A 15,524-nucleotide genomic window follows, 5' to 3' on the forward strand; every position below is an offset into this window, starting at 1 on the left:
AGCCTCCTCTTGTGTAGAGTAGTCCGGCCAAGGCCCGCCCCCTTACCTGCGTTCTGGGGCTTTTTCTAGTAATGCAGGTTGGTGCTGTGCAGAATTGATAGCGACTTAGCCAGTAGTCGTGGGGCAGGGTTGAGGCGTTTTTCATGCAGATACGAAAATTCCGTATGCATAGCTAAGCCCGGCTTTCCAGAGCTAGTTTCTAGAGGCCGCCAGTTTTTTGGCAGGCGCTGGCCCTTCCTGTATATGCCCTGGCCAGTTGATAGTACTCCCCTGACAAGGCAGGGTAGATTTGAGTACCTCCACTCCTAGCTCTGTATCATTCTGCCTCACCCATGGCTCGGGTCGAGCAGCACTTTGCAACCCTTTGTTTATGTTGGTTTGGTCGTGAGCTCCCTTGTAGCCAGAGCATTGCCATGGCTGACGCCCTTGCACGGTATCGTAGGCCGCTATTAAAGCTAGGACCTCCATGAGGTGGGTGGCGTATGTGGTACTCCCCCCGCTTAGGGGGTATAGGGCGTTTGGTTTGCCGAGTACCCTGCTATGGACAATGTGATTAGGTTCCAGTGCTTGTAGGCGCTGCCGATAAGACTGCACCATTATACAGTTGGCTCCAGAAGGAATTGGAGGCCTCCAGGATGGGTCACCCAGCTAGGCTGGGATGGATTGTAGGACCAGCTGGCTGTGAGTAGCCAGCTGGGGCAGTCTTGGCAGTAGACTCCAGTTCAGGTAGTAGGCCTCAGACAGGCCTCCTTGCGAGTGAGTCCCGACGGTTGGGGAGGTTGGCAATTTATTAGCTGCAACCTGGAAAATAGGTAGTCAGCCTTGGTAGGCCTCTGCAAAGTTCGGCCCCATGTGTATTGCGGTATATATTGCTCCCCAACGATGTCGGCTTCAAGTAGCAGAATTTCCCAACTAATAACCCTAGTTAGCAGTTGGATGTTAATTTTTGTCAGCCAGCAGAGAAGCTACTGTCAGCCCAAGGTTATAACAGCCAGTTTTTCACTCTTGCCACCAGGAAGCCGTCCCTGCAGGCCTGCTGTGAGGTGGTAGGCCCCATCGGGCCTCCCTGAAGGCAGGCTCCCATTCGCCAGTCGCTGTGTCAGCTAGCATGGGCTGCTAAGCTGTTGATGGGTGGTAGGCCGCACCAGGCCTCCCCGAAGACTCGGCATGAGGTAGCAGGCCTCACCAGACCTCCCTTGAGGGCGCAGGCTCGGGCTCAGTCACTTGGTGGGTTGTGATGAACCGTTGGCAGGTAGTAGGCCTCACCAGGCCTCCCTGAAGGAGCGCTCCTGTTTGCCAGTCGCCGTGTCAGCTAGCATAGGATCTGCTAGGCTGCTGCTGGGTGGTAGGCCGTACTAGGCCTCCCTGAAGACTGGTCGCAAGGTAGTAGGCCTCGCCAGGCCTCCCTGAAGGAGGACTCCTTTTTGCCAGTCGCCGTGCCAGCTAGCACACAAACTGCTAGGCTGCTGCTGGGTAGTAGGCCGCACTAGGCCTCCCTGAAGACTGGTCGTAAGGTAGCAGGCCCCGCCGGGCCTCCCTGAAGGAGGGCTCCTGTTTGCCAGTCGCCGTGCCAGCTAGCACACAAATTGCTAGGCTGCTGCTGGGTAGTAGGCCGCACTAGGCCTCCCTGTAGACTGATTGTAAGGCTGGGCCTCTCTGAGGGCCCGTTATCAAGTTGTAGGCCTTACTAGGCCTATCCAACTCTTAGCATAAGGTAGTAGGCCTCACCAGGCCTCCCTGAGGGCATGTTTATGGGCTCCTTGACCATCAAAATGAGAAACAGTTAGCACGAGTCGCCTGCAGGTAGTAGACTGGGCCTCCCTGCAGGCCCGCTATCAGGTAGTAGGCCTCACTAGGCCTCCCTTGAGGGCGAGTTCCTGAGTTAGGATGCTCGGGTAACTAGCAATGCTTGCTGTCAGGTAGTAGGCCTCTACAGGCCTCCCTAAAAAGCCTGTTATCGGGTGGTAGGCCTCAACAGGCCTCCCCAAGGGTGAGTTCCCGAGTCAGAGGTGCTCGGGCAGCTGGCTTAGTTTGCTACCAGACGGTAGGCCTAAGCACTAAACCTCCCCTAAGGCTCGCTAAACAGGCCCTAAGGGCTTGCTATCAGGTAGTAGGCCTCACAAGGCCTCCCTGAGGATGAGTTCCTGAGTCAGACGCTCAGGCAGTTAGCAAAGCTTGCTATCAGGTAGTAGGCCTCACAAGGCCTCCCTGAGGGTTACTTCCCGAGTCAGGATGCTCAGTTAACTGTTGTAGCTTGACTATCAGGTAGTAGGCCTCCATTAGGCCTCCCTGAGAAAACGAGTTTCCGTTTTTCAGCTACCTTGACAGTCGGCTTCAAATACGACCAGGTAGTAGGCCTAACAAGGCCTCCCTGAGGGTTACTTCCCGAGTCAGGATGCTCGGTTAACTGTTGTAGCTTGACTATCAGGTAGTAGGCCTCCATTAGGCCTCCCTGAGAAAACGAGTTTCCGTTTTTCAGCTACCTTGACAGTCGGCTTCAACTGCGATCAGGTAGTAGGCCTCACCAGGCCTCCCTCTAAGCGAGTTCCTGAGCCTGATTTCTCAGGCTTCTCTGGCATATATTCCTATTATACAATGGGCCTCACTAGGCCTCCCTAAACGGGTCTTTGATTCTCAGTGCGAGGACTGCTAACTGGCGTAACGCTGACAGCCAGTGGTGACTTGCTATCAGTGATCTGGCCCTTAGCCGGCAGCATCTGGTAGGGTCTTACCCTGGCGCGACTGGTGTTGCTTCTGCTACTTGGTCCCCAAGGAGGGGATTTCAGCCTGCAACCTGGTTTACCTACTGGGCAGCCCCCTTTAAGCTCCCCTCCTTTCGGAGGGTCGTATGTGAGCCGAAGCTGCCTGGGCCTGATCGGGTGGTCGTAGGCCCCTAGGGTGCCTCCCAATTAGATCAGCTTTTAGGCCAGTCTGGCCTCCTGAGTGTTTCTATCTGATAATAGCTCAGTAGATCCTAGGATCGAGCAGATTAACTCCCCTCGCTGGCAAGGGTAGAAAGCGCTATGCTGAGTACTGTACTCCAGGATTCCCGTCTCTGAGATCCGGTCTGAGGAGGACATTGTCATTCTGCAGTCCCTTGGACTGGATGCCTCTCCAAGAGGCGAGTACCCAGAGGCTCTGTTATCGAACAGACAGGGATGGCCCGGCTGAAGTGCCCGTTCTAAAAGGCACCAAGCTAGGCCTCCTTGGCGGCAGTAGTGGCTGGCTGGGGCGCCCTAGGGCCCCCTAGCCACATTCCCTTAAAGGAGCCCCCTTCTTTCGAATGGGTTGGATCCAGGTCTTTGAGCGGCCTGGGTAGAACTTCTCTAAGTGTTCGAAGCTTCCTACTCAGGCTTATAGCTTGGGCTATGACCCTAGGGAATGCTGTCACTGACAGCCTTATGTGACCAGAGGGGGAGTGGTTCAGGCATTTCTTTTGAATTTGCTTGTCCTGACAGTTGTCACTGCCAGTGGGCATGCACTCCCCTCGGCATGACGGCGTTGGTATTTCGTTCCCCGTAGCGTCAAGCTGACGCAGCGCGAGTTCCCTTTCGAAAGGGAACGTCTCCGGTTACGTATGTAACCTAGGTTCCCTGAGAACAGGGAACGAGACGCTGCGTCGCTTTGCCATGCCTCAGGGTTTGCCTGCCAAACAGTCCCTTCAGACGAAGGGCGGTGTCATGTTGGCAAGGCGCCCTTTTATACTTCCTGGTCGCACCTTGATGACATCATAGGCTGTCGCCGGTCAATAGGATTGCCGTGATTCGATAGTAGTTCAGACACCTGTCACGCTGGAGGCGTTCCCCGTAGCGTCAAGCTGACGCAGCGTCTCGTTCCCTGTTCTCAGGGAACCTAGGTTACATACGTAACCGGAGACGTTTTCCTTAGTTGTCAGTTATAATCATCAAAATTAAAAGAAATAAACATTTGAAATATATCAGTCTGTGTGTAATGAATGAATATAATATACACGTTTCACTTTTTGAATGGAATTAGTGTAATAAATCAACTTTTTGATGATATTCTAATTATATAACCAGCACCTGTATTACTTAAAGGGATAGTTCACCCAAAAATGAAAATTCTGTCATCATTTACTCACCCACAAGTTGTTCCAAACCTGTATGAATTTCTTTGTTCTGCTGAACACAAAAGAAGATATTTTGAAGAATGTCGGTAGCCAAAAAATGATGCACCCCATTGACTTCCATTGTATGTTTTTCCCTACTATGGAAGTCAATGGGGTCCATCAACTGTTTAGTTCCCCATATTCTTCAAAATATCTTCTTTTGTGTTCAACAGAAGAAATAAATTCATACAAGTTTGGAACAACTTGAGGGTGAGTAAATGATGACAGAATTCTCATTTTGGGGGGAACTATCCCTTTAATGTCTGTTTAATGTCTGTGTAAAAAGTGCAATGTCTATTGTCAATAGTGTAGTGGCATATAAAGCACTCCCTACACAAAAGTTACCTTGAAATCAAGCAGCTTTCTGTTGGTCAGTGCAGCTAATTCATGTGACCAACAATACGAACGGAAACTGCGAGGGACATTTTTTTTGCCCTTTACGCGAAACCCCCGGATTCCTATTGGAATTACAGCAAAAATTCCCAGAGCAACGGTAAATGTGACTGCACCTTTACACCACGTCCTAACCAGATGCGATGCAATACTGTCCACACCAGATGTGACACAACTACGAGACTTGACAAAATCAATCAAAAATCACAGCCAATCAGAAGATCGTGTAGGTGGAGTCTCTCTGCAAGCCCACAGCACCCCCAATGAAATTGATAAGTACATAATCAAATTCATAAATACTACACCATTTTAAGACTATTATACTGAAAAAAAATCTAATTTTTAAATACATTTGGTTTTAGTTAGTTATTTGATGCTATGAAAAATTAACGCAAGATGTCAGTGCCATATTGTGACATTTTTACAGTCTATGGTTAAGTGTTAGGCCCTGTCCCAGATGCCACACTAAGTTCTTGTGGTCACACTTTGGTGCCTTAATGCAGCATAAACTAGTAGAAGTCCTCTGTGGAGCCAGCATCAGCAAAAAGGTACATCAAGGGCACATAGTGGCCACAGTGGGGTGCTTATGAGCACCCTTTTGAAACCTAAAATGTCAAATGGGAGGGACACCCTACGGTCTTGTGGACTTCAAGGACACAATGCAAAACCCCAAGTGCAAATATAGTTGCTGTGTTGGGCTGGTGGGGGCACTAAAACAGAGTTTTGATTTTGAAATCGACCTTAGTTGACTGGATAATAAACTGGGAAAAGAAAAAGTTGTATAACATAGGAAATCTACACCCTTTAACCACAGTAGCTAATTTGTCAGAATGCAGCACAGCACATTGTCATGAGATTCATTTCTTTAGGACTGAAAAAAGTGATACTGAAATAATAAACGTTGTTGGCAATACAAGAATGGATTTGTTCATCAGGTAGTGATCTTTAAGAAGGTCTGTAGTCAGGATAACAGCTTGATTACGGTACATAAGCACATGCCGAAATTCACTGCAGGATTGAAGTGTTTCTTTATAGCTATAATGATTCAACTCTCTGGCCAATTCCTTGGTAAGCTAAAGCTTTCAACAATCTTTATTTAGGACGCTCTTTAAAGACCTCATGAAATTACTCATAGAGAGCAATTCTTTCCTGTGCAGGGGTGCCGTATTTAGTAGGGACGCTAGGGACACATACCTGCCAATACCCAAAAACTACTGAATCGTCCCTAGCAATAACTTTGATCGACTGTTGCGATAAAAGATCATGCAAATTTTTTTTTTTTAAAGTGTCTATTACACTATTGATCTTCTTATGTTGAATCAAAGATTTATTTTTACATGTTTTACTTTTCTTTTTTTTTACATTACAAACAATCACAGGCATGTCTGTTGAGCACAAGAATGCAATGGCCAATCAAATACGTGCAAATTAGTCACAGGTTCAAAAGAATTCAGCTGAAAACGCTACAATTCAATGCATGCATTCAGACATTCTGCACTCAAATCTGCACATTCACGACTGCTTTCATCATAAACAAGTGCAGATTCGATGCACTGTAAGTAAGAGATTCATTGTGCAGTGTAGTCGGCTTCATTAATCATTATGGGAGTTTTTGTGAGACTAAGGTCATTGACTGTTTTAGTGATGGGGAACGTTCTTTGCTTCCCAATTTGAATAACCATTTCGTTTTTTTTTCACGCTACTAATTGAACCAATGGGAAGTATTGATTTTCGAATGTGTAAAACAGCAATAAACTAAGACCATTTTATGTCCCCACCAATGTCAATATCGAACCTACACCATGTGTTACCATATTTCCTGTTGGAATAGAATGTTGGTGTGAAAGTCTTTCCTTCTTCCTGTTAGAAAATGCAGAATTGTAAATGTGTATATCTGCTACAAATTAATGATATATTAATTTGTAGCACCCCCGTGATACACAACTGTCTGTGCCATTATTCCAGTAAAGTGAGGATAAGCTAGCCTAGCTTTGTTTTTAGCCGTGAAGAAGTTGCTATTGTTTACATTCAATTAGTGCATAAACTGCACTGCTATTAAAAAAGACACTGAATCAAGCTAATATTCATGTCTGTGGTTGTGTATTTGAAACTGTATCAGGGAAAAGAGAAATTGTATCTGTATTCTGACCGTGATGCATTTGCATGAGGTCAATTTCAAAATCTGTTTCTGCATATCACAACAGTGAAACATATGTTGGTTAGTGTCATGAGAAGCGTTTAGCTTCTATCCTGGTCAGGATTAACCAAGCGGGGAAGAAAATGTCTTAAATGTAGCGCAATAAGATTTCAATTGACTTTGACAGAATGGTGCTGCATGACCAATTTGCTGTAATGATATAATCCTTGGCGGCACAGACGGCCGTGTTTTATGAGCAAAAGAACTTGGCAAGTAAACCGTACTGTTTTGCCAATACTGCTATTGCAAACATAAAATTAAGTGGCATCCTCAGGTGACAGCAGTTGCGTTGCTTTATACAAGTTCTATTTGAGCAAAGCTCTCAATTCATTTCTCTACAGACCACAGAATAACAAACATCGAAGTCTTGAAAATTCTTGCTTAAGTTAACAAACCTTTTAGCTCATCGTTAAATATTGTAAATCAAAAGGACTTGGTATAAAGAATAGTTAAGTAAACATGTGCCTGACCTTGTGTGTTTGGCGGGATGCGAGAAACAGGACACTCTGTGTTTACTCAAGTATGTAAAATGAAAGGATAAGGACTGCGGTTGATTGAAATCTGTCTGTTTTAGTGCTTCGATTCATCTTTGCAGGGAAGAGAACAAGAGACCTTTCTCCTTTGGGTATAATAAATGTCATGTCGCATTTCAAACAGTCGATTAGCAGTTCCTAAACATTACAGGGAACATTTAAAAAGTTCAATATCTTTAACAAAATCATCTAGTCTAAAATCAAAAAAGACATTTAATTTATTTCTTCATTATTCTTTTTCCGTTAATGAAGTTTATGGCTCAATGTATATTTGATGTTCTGCCAAAATGCTACAACCTTGTTTATTATGTCTCATTGCGAACACAGCATTACTTACGAGCAAAATGAGGCATGCTGTACCAAAACATCCTCTCTCTCATGTGTAGCAAGTCTGATTCTTTTTAGTTCCTCGGTTTGTTTGGATCAAAAATAATTTATTCACCAATTTGAATCATTATGTCAAGTCGCAATGAAACGGAATATTTACTTCCGTATTGTGACATAAATCTGGGTGTAACAGATTATCGAAAAAGTAATGACCCAGTTACCCAGATGAGCCCATGTTATCAGTTTTACCAGTTGTTAATGGAGGACACCGCTGGATGGTGCGATTGACCAATCAGAATAAAGTATTCCACAGAGCCATGTAATAACAGCTTGTAACAACTTGCCTGTTGCTTAACTACTTTAAATTATGTTTATCAGATTCACCTCCCCAACGCTAATTATCTGTTGCTAAATGTTTTCCTCACAAGGTACAAAAACACTACAAGCTTGAGGTGAACACTTGCACAGGTGGTGCGTTTAATTAAACAATTTTATGGCAGAAGTAAAAAAACAAAGTAATGGCTATAAAGATGTGAGAACATGGGGGCAGTCGGCAGTGGCCAATGTCAGCGGTGCTTGGACTAGGGCATTATGGGTGCATTGCTTCGCTGATGAGAGCGAGTGTGACGTGCCCAGATGTGGCTGACCAGCAGAGCATAGCAGCGTTGAGGTGACACCCCGCTGATTCACCCAATCAGACTTGGCGGCAGTGATGACACATCCTATAAGAAGCGTGGCGAGATAGGGCTCACTGAACACAATGAGCTATAGGACACAGGGCGACGATACACGACCTTCAGGCAATGTAGGTTTTTTTTCTCTCTCAGAGTAATTGGAGTATATGTGCTTTCATAACCCTTGCCCTCTTCAACAAACATCATAACTCTGGGATTTTTCTGCATCTTGCAGCCGTTCTGTTGTCTCTAATGGCATGCATGTGCACTTGAAAAGTTACTGTCCTCTCTTATATTATAATTTATCTTGTCATAGATGGATGTGAGCAGTACCTCAAACATGCGGTCACTGTCCTCTCATTAGGTTGCTGTGATACACAAATGTTAACATCTCCATCATTTCTGACATATTCAGAAAAGGACGCCAATTCTCCAAGTCTCTAAGAGGTGAAATAACAGTGACAAAGACATTCAGAAAACATTGTTTCATCAACACCATATTACCATGATCAAAAGACTATAATAACAGAATGTCTTAACCCTATAAAACCTACTGTATCTAAATTATCAACATGATCAAAACTTTGCCAAAAAACAATTTTACACAATCTACTACATGCCGTCTGTCATCTGATTGATAGTTTATACTTTTTAGTAAGTAAAATGCCTTTTAGTATAATAATAAAAAAAAAAAACCATCTCCCTTTAGGTCCTGCTATCCGTGTCTTTTTTCTGTGAAAACGTTTTTTTTTATTTTTATTATAAAGTGGACATAAGAATAACTTTTATATTGTTAGTAATATTTCAAGATAAGCACTTACTGGACTAAAGCAACTTAGGTTTACTTGATTATCCATCCATCATAACACAGTAAAAACTACATAGATTTGATCATAAAACTAAGCATTTAAATATCATACAAAAATCTCATTGGTTTGCACTACAAGCTATCAGAATTTCATCATACTTTTTGTAATAAAAATATCAGCTACTGCACCAAATTGCATATTTTTGCTCAGTTTTTTCAGTATGTTTTGCCCTCCTTGAGTATGAGCTTCATATTCTCACAATACTATGTGATCCATAAAAGTCTGATGTACAGTAATACAAAGTTTTGGAAGTTTGAAAGTAGTTTCTTCTTGCAAAGCTGAATTTTCAGCAGTCTTCAGTGTCACACGATTCTTCAGACATCATCTTAATATGTTGGTTTGGTGCTAAAGAAACATTTCCTATTATTATTAAACAGCTGTGCTACTTGATATTTTTGTGGAAAATCTCTTTTTTTTCAGGATTTGATGAATAGAAAGTTCAAAAGAACAGCCTTTATTTTAAATCGATTTTTTTGTAACATTTATTAAATTCATAAATGTATTTTCTGTCATTTTTGGATCGATTTAATGTGCCTTTGCTGAGTAAAAGTATTATTAATCTTACCCCAAACTTTTGAATGGCAGTGTATAATGATTTCCAAAAAACAAATAAAAAAAACAAAACAATTTCAACATTGATAATACTAAAAAAGGAGAGGATCATGTGACATTGAAGACTGATGAAAATTCAGCCTTGCCATTACAGAAATAAATTACATTTTAAAATATATTACAACAGGAATCAGTTAATTTAAATTGTAATAATATTTCACAGTATTACTGATTTTACTGTATTTTGATCAAATAAATGCAGCCTTGATGAGTCTACTTTCAAATTTAGCTTAAATTTGCTTAAAAAGCTTAAATGTTTCCAAACATTTGACTAGTACTGTATCAAATATGATGTATGTATGCAAAGGATGACTGAGTTGGGCGATTTACTTTGAACCAGTTAGTTGGTATGAAGTGTTGATAAAGAAACAGCATGTTATTTGTCCATTATCACTTCAATGTTTGCTGACCAAATCACAATGTGATATGTGGATGCAATTTGTTTTCATGGGTGGACAAAAAAAGGTCCTAAACTAAGGTAATTAGTCAATGCAAATACTCATCAGAATTTGATTTACACATTTTCTGAATAAAAAGTGCAATCTCACCACCACAAGGCTACAGGCTATTTTGGGTTGTTGTTATGGTACTGCTTGGTGATTCCTATAAGGAGTTTAGGGGGGTTGCTTACTGGTCCAAGTCCATGGGGCCAACCTCCAAGTTTCTAAGTTATTCTGGTCCCTAAATATGGCCCCTCTTCAAAGTATGTTTATGCGGTTGTTTTGGCCATTTTATCATCAGCAAGTCGATTATAAAATTGAACAGCAAAAGCTCTTCAGAAGATGATTCATATCCATGGTTTCACACCATTATTAATAACCACTAACTAGCCATATTCTGATTTTGGCCAGAGAACTAAAAAAAAAAAAAAATGTAATGGGACAGGCCAACTATTCTGTCTTTGTACAGTTTAACAGCTCAGCTTTCAGCTTGAAAACATTTTATTTAGAATAGTTTTGTGACCTCCTGGGTAGGCAAATGATTGAATATTGCCACTGGCGTTTGCCTCACAACAGCTGTTTGCCTGAATTCCTGGAAACCAATTGTACACGTACTAATGTAGCCAATTTAACTTAAAAGACATTTAAATGCTAATAAGATACTCGCAGCAATCTAGTATTGTCTCAACAGCTCTGAAGTAGCCCCCTGGTAGACCCAAATATTGTGATTTGCTTTAGTTGTTACATGTACAACACACTGTTTTTCATGATCAATCTCCAATGGCGAGGCAGTAATTCTTACTCTACTTATGACTAGCGGGTTACCACTGTAGATTCAAAATGTAATATTTCCCCATGATTAATTCCTTTAAGATGCAATCTCTATAAATAACAGATGAAAACAGTAGAATGTAATGTACGAAAAATGAAAGGAACCTGATGGTGGGAAGGAATGTGAAGTCGGGGGCGACTTCAGCCGAGCTTAATTCATATTTAAAGACTTCCTTTATTACATCTTTAATAGCCTTTTTTGTTGGTATCCCTCAACTTTTGGCTCCCAGCACAGTTTAATTCACCTCCCATTGAGTTGACTGGCTCAGAGCTCTCAACTTCTGACTTTCATCTCCTTTCTTTCTGCCTGAGCTTTTATTGGTCTTCAGCTTTTCCTTGGAGAATTAATGCCACCATATTGGACCACAAAAAACTCCAATACAAGTGCATAAACGTATGAGGTGAGAGAGATTTACTGTTTGGATTTTAATATCATAGTAAACTGAAAAACTACTGCAGATGAACTTTCATTGAAGATATTAGATCGGAAAAAAATCCATTAAATCATTCCCCTTATGACATGGAATAGAAATTAGGCAACTGCTTCTTTACAATATCAATCAGGTTGATGGTCCTTTTTGCTAAAATGCCACAGTATGAAGATAACTCTCCCTGATTTCACTTCCGAACTAGGGATAATTCTCTGCATATGCCATAACATTAAGAGGATTAGGTTCAGAAAATGGATCATGATGTTTGCAGTGACAAGCAGCCCTGTCTTCTGTCACTTTATGGACACATCACTGCGGATAAAATGCCCACATCTGCTCTGTAATTTGAGCTATATGACATATTATGACATATTATATTGATTTAAATGTCCTCTATTTTAAAGATGCACCAATATTTGATTATATTTCATTAAAAAAAAGGCTTTACACAAAGTAATGAACAGCACCTTTGAAAAATCTGTCATGAAGACTTACATTATCGGTAGCCTAATAAAAGCTGTTTTCTGTTTTCACTTTTACAGGGCTCGACATTAAGCATTTTCACATGCTTGTCCTTCGGACAAGTAAATCTTTCATCCACTTATCCGAGTAAAAAATTTGCTTTTCCGGAAAACAAAACAAAACTTTTGTGTGTGTTGTAAATAAAATTTATTCTGAAGCAATATTCTCACCAGTGTTCAATCAACTTTGACATATGCATATTTGTGATGTTTTTACCTTTTATAAAGGGCATTTTCCCCTAATCTTATTAAATATAGGCTATGATTCAGATTTCCTTTTATATTCTTAAATTGGATCAATAAATTAAATTAGAAGATGACACTGGCTGTTACCAGTCAAATTAAATAATTTACACTGAAAAATTACAACTGCATTAAATAATGTTATGAGATTGTTTTAAATATTTTTTGAATATACAAATAAGAAATGTTGGAAAGATGAAACTAAACCACCAGTAGGTGGCAGCAGGTGACCGTCTAAATGAGTGAGTCATTGAGTCGATTCGTTCAAACGCTAATTCATTCAAGAATGAGGCAGTCGTTTACGAATAGTTTATTGAATCTTTGATTCTATCGATTCATTCAAAACGCTGAATCATTCACTAACACGTTGTTGCTGTGACACTCGTTCTGCTGTGATCTTTTGGAACTATTTTCGCTGCTGAAATAGAACAAAAACACTCAATATTGCATCAAAATGTAAGTGACTTAATGTTAATAATTGTTTATGGAGCTGTCATTTGAAATCGGTGTCCTTTTCAGTCGTGATGTTATTCAGGAAAACAGCACTCTTGGTAATGAGACATTGCAACTGTATCATGTTATAAATATAAATAAACTCCACATTTCTACATTTTTACGGCAGTGTAACTGAGTTTCTCTGTGAGCGGTGCACGTATGTTTCGATTTCTCCTCGAGAGGCTGCGCGAGCGTCAACAGTGCGTTAGTTACCGTCAGTTCATTATACATTATTATCATTCACTGTCAATCGCCACTTACAGTAATGAATGCAGAATCATTCTTGCATTTGGGTGATTCCCTAGTTATTTTTGTTTATGACGTTTTATCAGGCTACTTGTCCTTCGGGCAAGTAAAATTCTCTTTCCCTTGCCCCTTCAAAAAATCCACTTGTCCCGGACAAGCGTTAATGTCGAGCCCTGCTTTTACATTTGCCTCATTGAGACACACATGTTGACAGCATATGACCAGATAAATACCGCTTACTTTGTCTCAGTAACCTTATTAGGAATTTTCGGTCATGTCTGACAGCGAATACATAGTGTGATTCTGCATCCACACCAATAGGTGTCAGTATACCAAGACAACTACCATAAAAAATGACAGTTCACCTTACATTATTTTCTTTAAAATGAGAACTATCATAAGAGATAGTGCATACAGTAATTTAATAGAGCACTGAAAATGTATTTATCATTCTTGTTCTCCAATATAGAAGTGATCTAGAAAGTTGAACAATAATTAACTGATCTAGCAACATCTTCTGACCCATTATAACTGTCAAACTCTACTACAAATCACTTCACTCTGTAGACACACAGACTAAAGTTCAGACTATGTCAGATAAAACTTAATAAACTCTACCTGCTAAGGCTACACCACAGCTCTGTCTGCTCCTGTTCGGGTTAATGAGTTATCGAAGCCTAATTAATTCACGGTGGATTTCTAAATTGAAGTCTGTGAGTTTCCATTACAATTAGAAGGACTCTGTTTATGAAGCGTTCCTTCGTCATGCCTCAACGAGCAGCTAATATCCTACCATCTATTTCTCTCATCTGAGAAGAAAAAAGGCTAATTTTCCTCTGCTTTCAAGGATTTAAATAATAATTTTAATACACAAGAACCCTAACCCTCAGATTCTTTTGACAATGAGAAATAAAATTAAAACACACAGGCCAAATGAGAAATATGCCTCATATCCCCTTGGCTCTAATTTGACAAGAACTGGGTCAAGCTCATAAGAAATTTAATTTGAACAGATGTCAATTAATACCCATTATGTCTTTACTTTGAAAAGCAGAATCCTTCTCACAATCTCTAAAAGCCTGGCACTCCACTAGGGATTTAGTTAGATCCTCAGTGATTTGTGTCTTGTCTCTTGGAAATCAGTTTTTACCTTGTAAGGAATGTGAGTCAATTAGTTTTTTTTTTTTCTTCAGCTCTCTGCAACATGCAGACATCGAGACAGTGAATAACACAGGAATAAAGCCTGACTTGGTGCATACACTCCACTATGCACCACTGTTGAGCTAAGAATTTGCTTATTACTGAGTATAATCCTTGAATGACAACCCCAAACACATATTAATAAGAAAAAGACTTACTTGAGTGTAAACTGCTCCACAGTTGAATTTGGAACCAAGAGCAGGTAGATGTTAAGGGTCTCTCCTGGCTTTAATGGCCTCTCTGGTAGCCTCAGGAAGAGGTTTTTGTCAAGTTGTTTGTCTACCACCAATTGTTCCTGACTGGGCTGATACAAACTGATGCTCCCAATACGCAGAAGGGGTTGTTGTGATGAGCTCTCCCCTCTGGATGCCCCTCCTCGGTGTGGGTAGCTTTCCCCACACTCATCATTGCTATCTGGATCATGGAGAGTATAGTAAAGCTCCACTTGAAGGGTCTCCCCACTTAACTCAAGCCCATCTGTTCCTGAAGACTTTCTGCGACCCAATGGTGCTACATTAACATTAAACCACGTGGAAGGGAGATCCAATTGGGACAAGCACTGCGCCAGATTCCCTTGGAGCCTGCAGGAAGTTTTGATTTCCCGAACATCTCTAAAAGCATGCAGCCTCACACATGGAAGCTTGTCCTGAATCTTGAAGTCATCCCAGTCCCGTCCTGCGATATAGAACAGCACCTGAACCAATGGGTTACTAGCAAACACTCTAGACTGTACGATAAAGGCCCGGACCTTCCAGTTGACCGTCAGCCTTCCGGGAATGTCCAAAGGACTTGACGGCTGCAGCAGGTCCTTGGACAATGTCTGGTCTTGGGTGAAAGGCCCAAGTGAGATGTTGACTGCAGGTAGCTCTTTGGTCTGGAAGACCACAAAGCTTTCGGAGCGCTGAAGAGGGTGTACACGTTGGCTGCCATAGGATGGAACTCGGGTCTCCTGGAGAAAGAAGGCCAACTGTGTGTTGGAGAGCTTAAAGTTAGCAGGGAGGTAAACTTCTGGTGGACTGGAGGTGGCGCTAGGAACAGGGATGCTGAAGAGGGCATCGGAACTGGTAGGGGAAACTTTACCAGCAACTGCAAAGACAAAACAAGAAGAAACACTGTTAAATATGCACTGATACTATTTGATGGTAATCATATATCGAAATTGCTAACACAGGTTCAAAGTCAGTAGAGCAGATTTACGAATTTAGGAACTCTAGAGTTCATGGAATCCTGCTCCTCCTCAACACTGAACCCTTAAGTGAGCACTCAACTTCATACAGCTTTACAGGGGAAGACCCTTGAGTTACGGCACTGCAAGTGGCTCTTGATGGAAAACAAATAAAAAATGGCAAGTAGCGACATGCTGGCTTGATAAAAAGCGTATTC

At 41.6% G+C, this 15,524-nt stretch overlaps 1 protein-coding gene across 2 annotated transcripts in view; it reads right to left on the bottom strand.

Annotated features, from left to right (window-relative positions):
- Window positions 1-15,524, bottom strand: part of tmem132e (transmembrane protein 132E) — a 541,290-nt gene that overhangs the window by 113,922 nt on the left and 411,844 nt on the right. For both annotated transcript variants that reach the window (XM_079815982.1, XM_079815981.1), the window contains exon 2: window positions 14,300-15,227. In XM_079815982.1, the coding sequence (XP_079672108.1) occupies window positions 14,300-15,227 (928 nt within the window). The remainder of the gene's footprint in view (window positions 1-14,299; window positions 15,228-15,524) is intronic.

The sequence above is a fragment of the Gobio gobio genome (genome assembly GCF_949357685.1).
Source record: "Gobio gobio genome assembly, chromosome: 4".
NCBI classification, from domain to species: domain Eukaryota; kingdom Metazoa; phylum Chordata; class Actinopteri; order Cypriniformes; family Gobionidae; genus Gobio; species Gobio gobio.